The sequence below is a fragment of the Delphinapterus leucas genome, chromosome 9, assembly GCF_059928025.1.
Source record: "Delphinapterus leucas isolate spDelLeu-1000000601 "Yukka" chromosome 9, BTC_Dleu_Yukka2, whole genome shotgun sequence".
Lineage (NCBI taxonomy): Eukaryota > Metazoa > Chordata > Mammalia > Artiodactyla > Monodontidae > Delphinapterus > Delphinapterus leucas.
The window spans coordinates 46,355,445-46,373,551 of NC_143137.1; the positions used below are offsets into that span (position 1 = coordinate 46,355,445).

Consider the following 18,107-nt stretch of genomic DNA (forward strand, 5'->3'; position numbering starts at 1 on the left):
GCGCATAACTGGGGTTGTGATAGTTACCAAGGTCTGGACACTAACAAATGTCAGGAGTAGATTATAGGGTGAATTTAACCATAGTCATTTAACTTTAACTTCTTCCCTGGCCACCCATGTCCAGTTATGACAATAAAAAAGCAGGTATGTGAAGAGGACCCTGCCGCAGGTGTCTGCACCTTGAGTGGCTCTTTGTGAGTTCAGGGTCTCAGCTTTATACAAGCTATGATCAGTTCAGCCAAGCCCAGTCAGACAGTGAGGGGCCAGTTCATACTAACCGAATGCTAAAAGTGACCCCTGAGCCAGAAGGCCTCCTAGATCAATGTCTCAGAGGCTCCCAGGTGATGGGTGCTGAAGCACACAGAGCACTGTTTGAGTAGCAAGGTTCCAGAGCAGTGGGCCTCAAAGTGTGGTTGGTGACCCAGTAGCTCTGGCATCACCTGGAAAGTTGTTTGAAATGTAGATTCTGGGTCCCCACCACAGACCCCCTGAATCAGCAACTCTGGGGGGTGGGACCAGCAATCCATGCTTGAACGTGCCCTCCAGGTGCTTCCGATACACACGAAGCGTTGAGAACCAGGGCGCTAGAGGAAAATTTCAGTCCGTGAGCTGTGTTCTCTCAAATTGGGCTCAGTATCTCCAAGGTATTGCTGTTGGAGGGATCACTACTTCCTCTGTCTGTGCTTGTCTACTGTGCTTGGATGCCAGTTCTTTCCTGGACAACTCCTGGGAGAGCAAGCTCTTTGCATTTTCCACTCTATTTCTAGGGCTTGCTAGACCTGGGGTTGATTATTCAAAGATTATACAGGGCCGGCTGCCCCTCTATGGATTCTGATCTTTTGTGCTTTCCAACAGCACGTCGAATCCAGCCTCAGTCCAAAGGGATGTTAAGTGAACGTTGGTAGCACTTTATTGGGCACTGAGTTTAAGATAAAAGTATGATTTGTATGTGCTTCCTAGAGGTTTGCTGTGGGAATTCAAGCATTAGGCAATACTGTTTTTATATTTCATTTTCAGTTTATGTTTATGATGTTAAGTAACACCTGCTGCTTACGATCCACTGATCCCTGTGAGAATCTTTCAACGAATCCCTTTCTCCAGGGAAAAGGCACATAAACACATATACTCCATTTTTGCATGTTTTAGGAGGTGGGTACCAAGTAAAAAGAAGCTGAATGGAGCTAGCCTAAAAAAATGGGAATTGATTTTCTGGAGGTCAGGGCTCTCTTACAATCCAAGGTCTGTCTCTCATGATAATAATGCACCTTGGCCTCTTGGATGAGAACTAGAAAGCTCTTAGAACTCATCCATCAGTGGCATTCTGGTAAATGTTTAATAACCAGACTGGGGCAGGATGGTGGGGGGCAGCTCTGGTTTGTAGCCTTTTCCAGTTTCCATGGTGTAAATACTCCCACGATGACTGATTTCAGACTACCAATGGTTTAACCGCTAGATCGAAATTCTTGATATAGAGCAGTCTGCTCCGAGCTGGCACAGCTGGCCCCAGTGCGTCACTGCATTCATTCAGTGTTTCACGCCTCTTCTTCCCTTTCCATGACTGCTCTGTTCTCCTCTTTTTCTGTAGACTGACTTTTGCTGCTCCGTTTGGGTTTAACTTTGTCACTAAAACCCAGTCCATCCCAATATTTTAGAGCATCTGATAATTCTGGACACTTTCCATCAGACCCTCAGCGTATAAAAAGACACAAAAGTCCTTGAAAAGAGGCCAGTGTAACCACTGGAAAGGGCCAAGGGTTGTCTTTAGGTTGTGGGGAGTGTGAGGACCCACAGGTGACCTGAAAGGGGGCCCAGCCAGTGTCTGTAGGAGGAAAGAACCTGTGGATTAGAGTTACTATTTCGCGAACACTATTGTATGATGCGTTTTGCATAGAATATTTCATTTAACTTTGACAGCAATCCAGTGAAGTGGGTCTGATTACTTCTGTTTGGTAGACAGGAAATTGAGGTTAAGGGACTTGCCTGAGGCTTTGACAGAGCCTGGTGTACCGGGGCCCTCTCCCCTCAGGGAGGCGACCCCTGTCTGTACTAGATCGCAGGTTACTTCTCCTTTCCAGGAGCCAGGAAGCTCTGGATACCAAGAGACAGAGGTTAGTCAAAAGGTTTCCCACATCTTTCTTCCAAATCAGTACAGCCCTTAGCATCTACTTTCTCCCCCTCCTGCTTCTATCCCTCTGGCTAGAGGCTGGGAATGTTCGATGTCCAAAAAATCATGAACCAAGAGGGGCCTTGCAGACCCCTGGATTTGCGGGGGAGAAGGAAGATTATTTGCATCTACATCCCTATAGGAACACCAAGCTCATCCCTAAAAGGGAAGGGGAGTTGACTATTTTTATGACTTTCCCCAGGGCAGTGATTATATATCCACGGTAAATCTAGTTATAATTATATATCCACGGTAAATCTAGTTATAACTTAGTTTTACCTAATTGGGATTCAAAGGCACAGGGGTCTCCCTAATGAATGGAGACATAGGTGTCAAAAAGACAAGCAAGCCGAGTTTCTAAACACGAGGGCTTGCATTAGGGGAGTGCACACGGTGCTCATCTTCCTTAGTGAGCTGTGTTAACCTTTCAGGAACGGGCACAGTGAGCTCGACATACCAGTGAAAAGGTCATGGGCCCCAAAGAGGGATTTTCTCCAGGATTTCCCATAAAAAATAAGGATTTGAATTTAGGAGCATCTAACTCCAAGATCCAGAAAAACCCGGACCAAGCACACCCTCGGAAGGATCTGAATTTCACTGAAGGTTGATGTCAGAGCAAGACTCTAACATTGGCCCAGTTAATTTCATTCCTTTTCCTGCTCCAGTCAAGCCCATAATGAGGTGTAGCACCCGAAGTGAAAGTAGGCATGGGGGCCAGCAAGGCTGTGTTCTCATTTGGCATCAGATGAATCTGCCTCATCTAGGAGGGGAAACTGTCATGAAAAGCTTAAAACAGGCCTCAATGTTGGGAGACTCGTGGCCTGGATCACCATAGCCTGGTGCATTTGTAGCTCTGAGTCTCAGGCGGAGAGGGTGTAACCCGCTGTCATGCACAGCTCTGGCAGTTGTCCTGTTCTCAGCCCATGGCAGAGAGACCGCAAGGGAATGGTCAGGTGGGACAAAGGCGTATCTTCTCCCCACGGTCCTGGCATGAGGGGTATAATCAGAATCGTGTCTGTGGATGAGTGCTGAGGCGCCCCTGCAGATGCCGTGCAGAGGGCATCAAAGTCAGTCTGGGAGGGCACGTGTGTTGGAATCTCAGCGTGGGACCCAAACAGGCAGAACAGCAGGAGAGTAAGTTAGAAACTGCACCAGAGAACTCACAGCTTCCAGACGTGGCACTATTGCCCCGGCTGGGTATTCACAGGCTCCTAGCACACATTTGCACGGGTAAGTTGGGGCCCTGCAAAGGCCCTGGGCACAGGGTTCTCCCTGGAATGCGTACATAAGACGGTGTAACCAGGGGCCACCAGGGACCTGTGGAAAGCAGGACCTGTGGAAAGCAGGGCCCCTCCTGTGTGCCCAGCTCTGCGCTGTGAGAGGTACTCACAGCACACTTGTTTGCTCTGGATCCTCAAGGTAAGGTGAGCACTTATTTCCTCTACGCCGTTTTGGAGAAGATGGCACTGACCAACGGAAGAGTCCACTAATTCCACCTTCTAACGAGTTTATTCTTTTGTCACTCCCATGAAGTCTCAGGCTTCAGCTTCTCAAAGCATTGCCTTGTCACCAGTCTCCCTAAATAAGCTTAAATTGAGAAATGCCAAATGAATTGATATACAATTACCTATGAAAATAAGCCTCTTGCAAAGATAAGACCAGAGCACAGAGTTGCATTATCCTGCAGCACAGTGAAATGTCCCTTCAGGAAGAATTAAGCTGGGTGAATTTTAATAACGATTGCATCTCAAGTCGAAAACTCACCCAGGACTGGCCTCTTCTATCATCTTAGCAGGCTCATTGCTCTGTTCTGTACTTCTGCCACCAGAAGTACAAGTTGAATGAAGAGATGAATAAGTAGACGTTTACCGGACACCCATTACATGCCATCTTCTTTCAAATCAGCCTGAGAGGGAAGTAGTACTGTTTTCACTTTACAGATGAGAAAATCAAGGTTCGGAAAGTTTACCCCCGGTGGATAGCAGAACCAGAATTAGAACTGAGGTCCCTTTATCTCCGCGTCATTTGTTTTTCTGCCACCGTGTGCTATGTCTGGAAACTTACTGATCACGTACTTGGTGCTGGGCCCTAGACCCATGTATTTTCATGTTCATTGTCTCATAAAACCCATCCTCATAGTACTCAGTGATGTAGGTATTTATTTTACAGGTGACATAAAACTGGTGTTCAAGTATATTATGGAACTTGCTCAGGGTCACACAGAGGGCAGTCTGTGCCTGCTTTAAGGGGTCTATTAATTGGAAGGGCTGGGAGGGGACTGCTGTTTCACTTTGAAAGAAATATGTCCTTTTGGACGACTGAAGCTGTAAGCCACACCAGTAGAGGTGCGCTGATAGGTAGGAGGAGAACATGTAGAAAAAGGACTGATCATGTACGAACCAGCCGTCCATCGCTAATGAGATCGTGAGTGAATTATATGCACAGAGGACAATGGCTGGCTGTGGAACACTTTTATTACTAATCAAAACATCTGGTGGGGCTTCCCTGGTGGCGCAGTGGTTGAGAATCTGCCTGCTAATGCAGGGGACACGGGTTCGAGCCCTGGTCTGGGAGGATCCCACATGCCGCGGAGCAACTAGGCCCATGAGCCACAACTACTGAGCCTGCGCGTCTGGAGCCTGTGCTCCGCAACAAGAGGGGCCCACGCACCGCGATGAAGGGTGGCCCCCACTTGCCACAACTAGAGAAAGCCCTCGCACAGAAACGAAGACCCAACACAGCAAAAATAAATAAAATTAGTTAATTAAAAACAACAACAACAACAAAACAAAAAACAAAACATCTGGTGTAGAATAATAGAGGTCAAGGCTGGACTGGGCAGAGGTTTCCTTTTGCCCAGAGGCAGGAGGGAGAACAAGCCACAGAGAGGGGGTCTTGCTAAGGGCTGCAACTGAGCTGACCAGCTCTAGGGGAGTCAGAATTAGAAAAGAGAAAGAGAGGTGGCCGAGCTTCCTTTCAAGAGGGAGAAGCCACTGGGCTCCTGACTCCTGTCTCTCTATGCAAGGGGGGCGTCCAAAGACAGAAAACGCCCCCGTGATTTTGAACCGAATGTGTGACAGTTGTGTGTCTGAGTTCAAGTGCTGTTTATCTGTTTGCGTATTGGCTTGAGTGGTTAACATAGTTACACACGTTGGCGTTCTTCATAACTCAGCCCCGTCCCAGCCTTTGGTTCCTATGCTGATAATGAGGTGGTGAGGAATGACAGAGGTATGCTTCTGGTTTTCTTACTTCAGGCTTGGTTTAGAGAGAGGGGCAACAGCTAAAGAAGCCTTAGATGTCATCGTCGCCTTGTTGGAAGAACATGGACAAGGCGGGAATTATTATGAAGATGCAAACTCCTACCACAGCTTCCAAAGTGCATATCTGATCGTGGACAGTGAGGAAGCCTGGGTGCTGGAGACCGTGGGGAAGTACTGGGCTGCGGAGAGAATCACAGGTGAGTGGGGTGGCCGGTGGAGAGTTTCGAGGACAGGAAAAGCTGAGGCCATGGTGCCTGGACTTAGAGAAGTCATGCTGCTGTTGCAGACCCTCTGTGCTTCATGTGTAGGCTCTGGAGTGCCTCTCCTTTCTGGGCTTCTGCTTCTAGAGAGGAACGGGGGTTTCCTGAGCCTGGAGTGAAGGATGTCACTGCTTGGGAAGCACACACCTGATATTTCATATTGACTGTTTGCCTGGGGGCAAGTCCCAATTCTTAGTTACAGAAACAAAGTCCCAGAGATTTTTCTCAACCTCATGCACACCCGTGTGCACACACATGCACCCAGACACATGTATATTTGCATGCACGTTCCATTAATTTAAAACAATTCATTGTCGGGAATTCCCTGGAAGTCCAGTGGTTAGGACTCCGTGCTCTCACTGCCAGGGGCCCGGGTTCAATCCCTGGTCGGGGAACTAAGATCCCATAAGCCGTGCAGTGTGGCCTAAATTAATAAATAAATAAAACAATTCATTATCAGGGCTACTGTGTTTTTCTAAATGTTGGGACCTGAAAAAATTTTGAATGAAGAAGTATCATATTTTATTTTTTAAAAAACTATATATATATTTGAGCAGAGGGCAGTAGTGTAAACTGTTCCTTCAGGTGGAGTGAGACTAAATTGGGGAGGAGGAATCTCTGGAGCTGCAATGTTCATGAGTCTTGTTAGTAGCACAGCGCCTCTTTCAAAGAACCTTTCACTTTTCTTGTGAGTAGTAAATGCTTGGGGTTTAGTTCGCCAGATCAGGTGACTGTTGCTCATTGAAAATGTGATAAAATGTGTCAGGAGTGGTCACACCTCCTGGGAAATCTTAAAAGAGAACCAAGGATCATCTGTTTCTCTCTTCAGAAACAGAATCCATTCCTCCCTATACTTAAGAGTCAAGTTGCAGGGGAGAGACGCCCTGTAAATTTCCATTTCTTGATTAAGTCTTTGTAAGTCTATTTCTAAATAACTGGGTTTTGCACTCTCTACAGAGGGAGTCAAGTGCATTTGCAATCAGCTTTCGCTCACGACTAAGATCGACGCAGAGCATCCTGAACTCAGGAGTTATGCTCAGAGTCAAGGCTGGTGGACGGGAGAGGACGAGTTCAATTTTTCTGAAGTTTTTTCTCCAGCTGATGACCATCTAGCCTGCTGTGCAGGCAAAGACAGCTTAGAAAAGCAAGAAGGTGAGTTAGTGTATCCCTTACAATTCTCCCTCTCATACCCTTTGTCTTGCAGCTATTTCAGAGACCTTGTTTGAACTTAGGCGAATGAGCAGAGAGGAAGAGTAGAGAATAGACCTTGTATATAGAGACCGACTTGTGCTAAAGTCCTTGCTGTGCAGGCAAGATGACAACTTGCATTTATTTTTACGTGATGCTTTCTCATCATGGATGTTTCCTTTTCCTATTTCTCCTTTAAATGCTGATGTCCTTATGCTTGTCTTTTTGATACTTATTCCAGCCTTGCTTATACCTCGGCATTTGTATATTTGACTTATCTTCTTCATATATTTTCCTCTCCCGTTAGCCTGCTGAGTCTTGACATCAGGGGTGTTGTCTTTTGCTCATCTTAGGATCCCCTTGTGAGACTTGTTATAGTCCTTTGTTCCATGAACATTTGTTGAGTCAAATTGTTGAACTGAATTCCTTTCATGAACCCTGTATCTTCCACCCAGCATTGACTTAGTCAGAATCCATGTTTAGGTAAATGTGGGTGACTGGATAGCTTGTTACTTTTATGCGTGAGTGGAAAACCCTTCCACGTAAACACAGTGGCCACATTTTATATTTGCCATTGGTCATTTAGAACAGGAGTTGGCAAACTATAACTTGTTGGCTGTTCCCTGTTTTGTAAATACAATTTCATTAGAACACAGCCACACCCATTTATTTACCTGTTGCTTATGGCTACTTCCATGCTACGTGGCAGAGTTGAGCAGTTGCGACAGGTAAGTTATGGCAGAGATTATAGGGCCCATAAGCTTAACATATTCCTATCTGGTTCTTTAAGAAAAAGTTGGCTGACTCAATCTAGAAGAACGCTTTAGGACTTCTGCTATAGAACTTAATTAATAAATTCTGGGTAGGAAGGTAAGAAAGTATCCATTTACAATGGGAACTTTATAAAAAACTCTAAATGTTTTTCACTTCAAAAACCTAGCTTGGTAAAAGTATATAATACCAGTTGTAAGGTAGTCCTGCCAAAATGTCAAACGTAAATCTGATGAAGCTTCTGGATCTAGCTACTAGTTTACCAGAAATACAGAGGATGGAGGAAAATATTCAAAACACCATCTGCAAAGTCCGTCTTGCGAAGTCCAGAGTGTGAGAAACTCAGGAGAAATGGCCCAACAAATAAAATGCAAGGGGGAAAAATGAGACGCAGTGACTAAAAGAGTTTTAAGAGACATTATCAACCTGTTGGATCCTGGTTTAAATCAGTAAATTCATTTATGAAACGGTGAGGAAGTTTGAACCCTTGATAGTTGAAGAACAAAAGGACTTACTGTTAATACTTTTAGGTGTGATGTGTTACGCATAGAGATTTACAAAGAGGTTGTGAGTCGTGGTAGTGAAGTTTAAGGCACCTTTTCTCTATGTGATGCTCTGATTTGATCTTTGTGAACACACTGAAAAAATAGTGTTTCAATGAATTATAAACAGAGGGAGAAAACGTAGAACCAGGATCCTGTGTAGTAAAAGATTTGTTAGTCTGTTTATCTGAAGTCAGAGCCAATAGTCCTAATGGCTCTAAATATTCTAAATACCTCTCTGTGTATATTTCCCACTGCAGGGAGGTCATTCTCCAAATATAGTATTGACTCTAACCAGCAAGATTATACCAGAGAGCTTGCTTGGTGCACTGCATGGATTGCATACTTTCTTATGAATATCATTCAGTTGCATACTGTACTAGTTGAGGAATTGCCAAGTGCTGTAACACAGAGACCCCAGAGTAATGCGGCTTAAAGAAAATGGAAATTTATTTCCCTCCCATGTTACAGTCCAGACGTATATGGACAGTCCAGGGCGGGTGGGTTATTCTGCCTCAACACGTGACTTCCTTTTGTGGTCCACTCACTGGCATCTCCCAGCCAGCAGGAAGGGAGGGATAAAAGTGAAGGGCAAGCACTCCTTTTTATGGATGTAATGGGGAAGTTGCACACATAATTTCTGCTCTCCTCCCATTGGTCAGGATCTATCACATGACCACATCTAGCCACAAGGGAAGCTGGGAAATATAGTCCCTACTTGGGCAGTTCTGTTCCCAGCCGTAATTTCAGGGGTTCTGTTACTAAAAAGAGAAAGGACTGATGGATTTTGGTTACAGCTTGCCTCCTCTCTGTCTCTTTTCTTTACAGAAAGCATCACTGTGCAGACTATGATTGACATCTTACGGGACAAAGCCAGTGGAGTCTGTATAGACTCCGAGTCTTTCCTTACCACAGCCAGTGTAGTGTCTGTCCTGCCTCAGAACAGAAGCTCGCCATGCATTCACTACTTCACTGGGACCCCAGATCCTTCCAGGTTTGTCTGAGACACAGTCACACAGGTGGCAAGCGTGTGCTTCCCTTGAGAACTCACCCAGTAATCACACACTGAGTTCCTGCACCTCCTGCTGTATAGCTGAGTCACGTTTTTTAGTCATCTCACCATGGCCAGTGCAGCACAAAGAGCTGTGATGAAGGGAAGTTCTTGGCTTTTGTCACATACCGTTCATCACCATCATGGAAGCAAATTGTTTTAAATTCAACAAACATTTATTAATATATATTATGGGCCAGGCAATGTGCTGTATTTGAGGGATGCAAAGATGAATAAGACCCAGTGAGACAGAAAGATACAGGAATGCCCAAGATTGATCAAAACCACCAGTTCCTATGAGTTAGGGGACAGAATGGTCCAGAGGCAACGCACATTGAAGCCACTTCAAGTGCACTGGGCTCTTCTCTAAGACATTGTGTTTTAGGGTATTGCCTTCTGCCCACACACTTCAGCAAAGGGCTTGCACTGCACAGTGTTTAGGAACACGGCGTCTAGAATTGAATTCCACCTCTGTCACTTAGTAACTGGTAAGTTTCTTAACCTCTCCAAGCTTGTGTCTGTCCTGTACCATGGACACAATACCAGCCCCTACTGTTATATGCTTTTGGGGAGGATTAAATGAGATAATCCAAGTAAATGCATAGTAGGTTTAAGTATTATTTATTAAGACTATCTCTGATCTACCAGGTAGACAGCAGCCCTTCTCCTTGGTAACTTTCAGTCATGCACACCACAAATCATGTCATCAGTGGCTTAGACACAACCATCCAGTGATTTCTAAATTATCAGAATCACTTAGGGGAGTTTTTGAAAAATACAGATGCCTTGACCCAAACCTATTGTATCAGAATCTTTAAGGTGGGCTTAGGAATCTATCTGGTGAGTCTGATCCTCAGCCTGGAGAGGTCTAGAAGACTGCCCATTCCAGTAGGTTCTTTGGTATTTTTCATGTGCTCCATTGGCTGAAAACCATCATCATTTGAGTGTCAGGTATCAAACCTTTGACTCTGCTACCAGGGAATCTGTAGCTGTTTGCTTTCATTCCCTTTCCAGCTGAAAGTATTTACTCTCCCCGTATTGTTTCAGGAATACAAGACAATGGCAGTGTCCAGCTAGGGACTGTTTGATGACTCAGGGGAGAAGCCAAGTACCTTTCCTGACCCTTTGACCTCACTACTGCCAACATCAATAGATCTTTCTAGCAAGACCTATTAAATTCGGTATAAGCTATCCTTAGTTTTTCATTCATTCATTATTCATTCAACAAGCACTTATTAGCACCTGCTGTGTACCAAATCTTATGCTTGTTGGGTACTAGGGACAAAGTATGCGCAAGATAAGAGGTGGCACGCAGGAGACAATGAAGGGGGAAACCACAGAGGAAGAACTCTTGAGCACTGGGGGTTGTAGGAAGAGAGGTGTGTTAGGTGCTAAAAGCAGGAATGACATTCTGGGTAGAGGGAACAGCATATGCAAAGGCAGAGAGGCATGAGACAGAATGGCACACATTGCTGCTGTGCATCCTCTTGTAGTTTATGTTTCCATCCCTCCTCCACCCGCCCCCTCGCGCCCCCCACCAGTACACAAGCCCAACATGGGACCTCTGCTGGCCTCTGACAGCGAGCCTTGCCCGCTGGGCAGTATTCCAGGCAACCTCTCAGGACACGCCTCTGTTTGACTCCAGCTGCTTTCTCTTGATTTTATCTTCCAGTCCTGAACGCTTGGTTCCATGGCCCCACTCCCACCCCCTTTTTGATCCATCAGATCTGGGGCTTGTCTTTCCTCTCCTTGGTGTCTGACTTTCCCTTGTGGACTCTGACCTCGCTTGCTGGTGGCTTTTGTGAGCACTTTGTGCTGGCCCGCCGGGGTACATGTAGGCATTTAGAGTCTGCCTGGAACACTCTGCTGAGGTATTTAGACATTGTTCTTCAGGGAACAGGAGCCTTTGAAGGAGCAGGTTGAACTGAAGAATGACCACAGCCACCCCCTTGGTTCCTGATGTCTCAGACAGCTGCTCTAACTGTGCTTAGAAGACAGGGCTTGTGATTGCCGGGATGTGAAGATAAAGCAATTCTGTTTCCTAGGGTAAAGTACACAGCCTAATATAATTCTAAAAATGAGCTGGAAAATAGCTTTCTAATATCTAAAATGGAAAATTTCAAGTAATTTTAAAAGAAAGTTATTCATGGTTAAATTAATTGAAAAGACCTTAAAGGCCATTAAGGGCTTCCCGGAAGACATTCATTTTTATCTTCTCTGGTTAAATGAGCTACATTTCCTACTGTGACTATAGAACTGTCATAGATTTTTTTCCTCCTATTCAGCATTTCAATGTTTCTCTGTAATTGGGCATTCCCAACATTTTGTATTTTGTCATCAGGAAGTGTAATTACCTACTCTTGGGTTTTTAGGTAATAAAATTAAGGAAATTTTAGCCAGCTTCTGCTAATGCTAAAAACATTAGAGAGATGTTTGCAAGAAATACTTTCAGAGCAGTGGACTTGCAAAAGATTATGATCAGAGAAGACTATATTATTTATCTTCCTAATTAATGTTAGAAACCAAAGGCCATCATCTTACTATCGGTCTGTCTGCTTCAGAACTTCTTGACTCTTTGCTCATTGCATCAGTTATAGATCCTTTTCTTGATATAGCTTGTTCTCACATTCCCTTTTTTTCTTCCTCCTTCCCTCCCTTCTCTCCTCCCTTCCTCCCAATATATGTACCAGGTACTATGTAAGTTTGAGAGTTGGAAGCAGCTGCAGAAGTCAGAGTTTGAGAGTGGGTGGGAGATGCAAAAGACCTTTAATTAATTTTATTGAGCAGGCACATTCCATCGTGTTAGTATTCTGTTGAGTCAGCTGGTGCCTTGGTCATCCATACAGTGACACTCATTGGCTTTAGTGCACCGGTTCTGACCTTTGGAGGCCATTTCCTATGTGGAAGCAGTACTTGGTAAAGCTCATCGATATGAAGAATTGGAGAGGGAAAGAGCAGAGAGGGAGCTTCGCATTTGGAGGCGGTGTAAAGTTCTGAGTCTCGTGGTGTGCTGGAGCCTGTGGGAGCTGATGATGTCATCTCTTCCCAACCATGTGCTCAGTGACATCACATCGGTAGCTTGAAATGGGCCCCAGTGGGCGTGTTTACACCTTGGAAATCGGCAGACATCATGAATTAGGGCTTGTTATTTTCACCACTGAGAGGCCCCCGCATCTGAGAAAACACACAAACACTCAAGATAAAGGATGGATAAACCAAGAGGGGGAGAGTATTAAAAATTTTCCATTTTAAATATTAGAAGGCTATTTCCCCACCCATTTCTTTAATTGTATTAGGCCGTGTACTTTAGCCTGGTAAACAGAAAATAGGGAGGAAGTTCTAGGAAAAAGGGGGTGTTTGACCCACTTTAGTGGCAGGGAATGGGGACATGCAAGGGACATGGTGTGTGTGTGTGTGTTTTCTTCGTCTTCTCCCAGGTACTAGGCTCGAGAGGCTACGTTGCATCAGCTGAGACTGTCTTGTCTGGTTAATTCAAATGTTAGTGACAAGGGGAACCTTTTCATTATTGGAGATGATGCCATGGGCTGTAGACACCGTAGTTTACTATGTAAATACAGTGTGGGGCACAGCCTGCACAGACAGACACAGAGCCGAGGGCCTTGCATAAAATAGCACTGCCTCTGATTTCATCCCCAATTCTCCCAACACTGTCTTTTTCCTCTCTCCTACCCCATGGTTTTGACTTTCCGAAACCTCCCAGAGTATCTGGATCCAGCCCTCAGGGTGTCCCATGCTCCAAAAGTACTAGCCCTCTTTCCCTCTAAATGAAAACACCCTTCGTGGGTAAGTTCTGCTCTCCACCAGATGTGGCTTTGACTATATGATTAAAGTGACTCACAGTCAAGCTGGGATGACCCATGGATGAACCATTCAGAGGGACACCTGCAGTTGAGAGAAACTGGTTCTTCCAGGCCCTTTTCAGATTGGTTCAAAGTTTAGCAAATTCATCCAAGCAGGAGCCTTTGTGCTGCTGTTTTCTGCACCAGTGGATCTGCCGGGGACTCCAGGGCACAGGATAAGCCCAGCTTCATCGCTCAGGGAGTTTCTGCATCTTCAGTGTGAACAGAGCCATGTTTGAAGTCAGAAATGTGAGCTGGCCACTGATACTTAAATTCCAAATGCCAAAGCACAAAAATATTTTGCTTTTCTGCGGTAGCATAATGCGTATATATATATATATATTAGAAACCCGCAGAAGGGCTATATAAGGGTGAGTGGTCATGGGGGAAAATGACTTTAGATTTAGAAGATCTGAATTTACTTCTCCATCTGGCACGTATTAGGAGTGTGCCTGTGGACAAAGCACTTAGCTTCTGTGAGCCTCAGTCATCTCATCTGTGAAATGGCACAGAAGTTTTTGCCCTGCCTTGTTCACTGCTACAGGGGTCCCCAACCAACCCCTGGTCTGCAGCCTGTTAGCAACCGGGCCGCACAGCAGGAGGTGAGCGGCAGGCGAGCGAGCAAAGCTTCATCTGTATTTACAGCCGCTCCCCAGCCCTCACATTACTGCCTGAGCCATCACCCCACACCCCGCCGTCCGTGGAAAAATTGTCTTCCACGAAGCCAGTCCCTGGTGCCAAAAAGGTTGGGGACCGCTGCCCTGCTGTATCCCTAGTACTTAGAATAGTATCTGGATCTCAGCATTACACACATATTGAATGAATGAATGAATGAAATTCCATGAGAATTGAATGAAAGCACTTTGAAAATATATTGTAAAATGTTAGAGACTTTCATGATGATTTCGTCTTCCTTACAAAGGAAGAAACAAATGAGAGGAAAACAGATTTTTTACACTGGCTTGGTGCATCCATCTCAAGGTTTTAGAAAGAAACAAGGGACGGAGACGGCAAAGATGCCTCCAGTGAAGTGCCTTTCTTGGCTGTGGCTCAGAGTGTCACCCAGGACTAAAATCCTGCAGACTCTGAGACAGACCTTGCAAGCCCGTGCTGGCTTCGTGTCGTCGGACTGTGTGCCGTGGCCCTTTGCTTTGTCTCAGAGCTGACGGGTTCAGTGGTGGGGTTTCCTTTCATGTTGCTCATGGCTTTCTTTGTTTAATTGTCCTGCTCGAGGGTCCCCTTAGCGTAGCTCAGCTACCTTTAAACTTCCTCATTAACCAGCTACTGGGCCGACCTTTGCTGGTGGAAGCACTTCCCCTTTTGGGCCTATCATCCTGTATTTGTGTCACACCACACCGTGGAGGGGCTGGGTGACCAGGGCGAGCTCTGGGTTAGGGGGCTTTTCTGAAGGTCAGTCTGTGAGGCAGCTCTGAGGGTGGGGCAGAATCAGCTTCCGGAGCTCCCTCAGCTGTGTCCCGCCTGCATCCGAGCCACCCACGGGCTCCTCTGGGGGTTCTCCACATGGCTGGTGAAGTGGGCACCGCCCTGGCTGGGTGGGCCTGGAGAGGTGGTCGCGACCCAGAGGGCAGTTCAGCTTTGCTGCTGGCTGGGCGTGCGGCCTTGGCAAGTCGTTTCCTCTTTCTGGGCCATTAATTAGCATACATTTACTCAAGTGGCATTTAAGAAGCTACCATCTGAGGTTCAGTGTGGGAAGATGTCAGAGTATCTTCTCACCTATTTGGACTTTTAATGAGATTTTCTGTAAGGATTGGCAGGAAATAAGAACGTTTGGAAACTGCTGAGTTATCCACGTTGCCCTTTTCTGGATATGTAGACAGAAATTATCAGGACTGAGTTATAGATAATTCCCACACCCTGGTATATTAGTATTATTGCAGTTTCTTATTGGCAGTAATTTTATTTATTCAATCTCAAAAAAACCTTTAACCACCAGACACATCTATGGTTCATGTTTTTAGCAGCTGAGGTTGCTGACTTCCTTATAGACTTTGGAAAAAAAACTCTTGGAGAGGTTTGGCTGCCTTAGAATATTATGGGAACCTCGTCATATTACTTACTTATTTATTTTTAAAGTTAAAATGGATAGATGGGAGGGTTAAACATATGGTCCCTCCTGTCTTAGAAGGGCTACCAGACACTCTCACTGGTGTTCAAATGAGTGTGGACTGGTTTGAAGTCCCATCACATAGAGGTTCTGATTTTTACTCTGCTATTATCCTGTGTATTGGGTGCAGAAGACCATGATTGTCCTTAGCACGAACTTCTTGAAGACACAAGTGCACAGGCCACATGACATAGAAAGAGAAATGACACAATAGCTTTAGAAGTTGAAAGGGACCGTAGAGATCGTTTCAGTCCAGTGAGAGACAGAGAGGGAAAATGACGGGCCCCATAGTTGGTCAAAGGTGACAAGGGGACACACCCCCCCATTCTGAGTCCCAGCCCAGTTCCCTGCCCCACTGTCACGAGGCAGGCAGACCTGGATGGTCGCTCAGCAAGACCAGCGCCATCCTTCTCCCTCACAGGGCCGGTGTCGGGATGGTTCTGAGCCGCATGGTAAGAAAAGCACTGAGGTTCCAGAAACTGAGTGACAGATTTCCCAATGAAAACATCACTCCCACATGGCCTTTTGAAGGGTAGAGAAAAGAGGTGCAGTGCGGGGGATTGTATGGGGTAGCATCACACGAGTGAACATCATCTGTGGCCTGGGGCTGGTGTAATATGGGAGAACCCCTGTCCCAAGGAATCTCCTCAGCAGCCCGGTCTCAGCAGCCCTGCTGGACACTGCAGTTTCCCCGGCTCGCCATGGCTAAGCCTGCACCCACCCCGCCTCCAAGGCCAAGAGCAGGGGATCCCCCGGCTCTGACCCTTTCTGCCTAGCACTGGGCCTGGGGAGGAGGTGTGAACTGTGCAGGTTCTGGGGTGCTTGGCAGGAGCCCGGGGCCCAGTGTCACTCAGGGGCTCTCAGCTCAGGCCAAGGAAGCTGCAGGTCACATCTTCCGGAACACCGTGTGTGTTGTGTGCACTGCCTTTTCAGGAAACCCCGAGTGCTGTCGGGCCCTGAAGGAGAGGACACTTGCCCGCTGTGAGGCTGCTGTGTTGTCAGAGACCAGAGGGGCACAGAAGCAGTTAGTTCTGGATGTCTCTATGCCGGACTCCGCCCTCTTCCACCTCTTTCCCTCCCTCCCTCCCTCCCTCCCACTCTCCTCTCTCCCTCCCCATCCATTACCACCTGCCAGTGAACCCTCAAACTGCCCTTTTGCAGAGTCAACCAAATGACCAATTGGAGAATTCAACTTCATGTAATCAAAATTCTTTAGACGCTTTAAAATTGTGCATTAATTCCTTTCGCTTTCAATGGTCACCCATTCAGCCTTCAGGAGAAGGGAAGAGGAGTGAGGTATTTTCAGGAGGCCGTAGGAAGTGGCAATGTGTGTTCCCCCTGTATGAGGTAGCTCCCCTGCATCTTGGGGAGGGAAGTTCCTTGGGAGGACTTGGCCTTGTGGAATTAGGTCCCGCCCACACGCCCATGCCTTGTGCTTCACGGTGGATGGGCCCAGCCTCCTGCGTTTGCATCACCTGCAGAACACAGCACTTATCCTTAACCTGTACCACCCACTTTGCCAGCTTTGGGAGCAACTGCTTTCAATATTCAAATTAAATTAGGATGAGCCCGACCTTTCATGCTGTGATCAGGGTCTTCTTCACCTGAGCCCTTTTCCCTTGACAACCTCAGGGAACAAACTCAAGAGGTCACTGCTAGTTACTGTGGTCTCTGGTCATGCTCCTCAGACTTGGATGTCATCAGTCCCCTGGGGACCTTAACAAGCAGGTTCTATTCAGCAGGATGGGGGTGGGGTGGGGGATGGGGCCTGAGGGTGATGCTGACTCTCAAGTCCAAGGACACAGTTTGGGTACAAAGGTCATGGGTTTCCAGTTCTTTGCAGATTGTGGCATAGTGAAAATGTTTGTGTGACACAGTGGCAAGGCTGCTCTGGCCGCCTCAAGTCCAGGCATCTCGGGGCTGAGGGAATCAACCTCCCAGCTCACTTCTCACCCACTGGAGGCACCAGTTAAGAGGAGAGGAAACAACCCAAACCGGAGCCGTACACACGGGGTGCGGGTGTGTGTCTCATTCTCTCCAATTGTTAATGCAGGTGCCCGTGTGGTGTGATTGAAAACAGGCCACCCTCGGGGCCCAGAGGTGCCTGTGCTCTGCCAGGAGGACTGCTTTGATCCAGCCGTGTTCTTTCTGGGTGCAGAGCAGGGAGAGTGAGGCGCTCTCCCTCTAGTGTTACTGTCAGCTGTGGTCACCACAGACCCCGTTGGCCTGGGATCCCAAGATGCAGTTTCTTAGACACATGGCTGTTTTGGGGTGTGTGCGCATCTGGGGGGATGTGTTGAAATGTCCCCAGGTATGCACAGGTGCGTGCGCGCGCACACGCACACACACACACACACAGAGTCATGTCCCCTAAGACATCCCTCGTGCCAGAAGAGCTGAATCAAAGAGTTCTTGCGTTAGCCACCTACCATCCCCTCAGCCTCACTCTCACACAACCAGACTTCTGTCCTCTGTGGTGGGCCCTCTCTGGGGCCCCGGGATTCTTTCTTTGTCATCTGTCTTAATCTGTCCCACCTTGAGTCTGTCAGAGATATTCCAAACATTTTCAGATAAGGTAGAACCTAAAAAAAAAGGTTGAGGTCTCAGACCCTGCCTTTCCAGGAGGCCCCTTTCCACAGAGCACGGTGGAGATAGACCAGCTCTGATCGGTGGCCCATTGCACCCTTTCCTCAAAACACTGTGTCTATCTGCCTCCTTCCATGTGACTGAAAGGGGCTCCTAAATGGCCTTCCCAGAACAAAGCCAGTCTGTTTCGATGTCTCCTCGCTGCAAATAGAAGAGTTTGCAGCTTATAAACAGCAGTTAGTGCTACTAAAATAGTTACTAAGATATGCAGTTGGGTCTCTCCCTGCAGGCACCCGCCTG

General features: G+C 46.8%; 1 protein-coding gene across 1 annotated transcript in view; it reads left to right on the forward strand.

Annotated features, from left to right (window-relative positions):
* Positions 1 to 18,107, forward strand: part of SCRN1 (secernin 1) — a 54,671-nt gene that overhangs the window by 32,716 nt on the left and 3,848 nt on the right. The window contains exons 4-6 of the mRNA XM_022584299.3: positions 5,419 to 5,621; positions 6,642 to 6,836; positions 9,014 to 9,179. Coding sequence (XP_022440007.1) covers positions 5,419 to 5,621; positions 6,642 to 6,836; positions 9,014 to 9,179 — 564 coding nt within the window. The remainder of the gene's footprint in view (positions 1 to 5,418; positions 5,622 to 6,641; positions 6,837 to 9,013; positions 9,180 to 18,107) is intronic.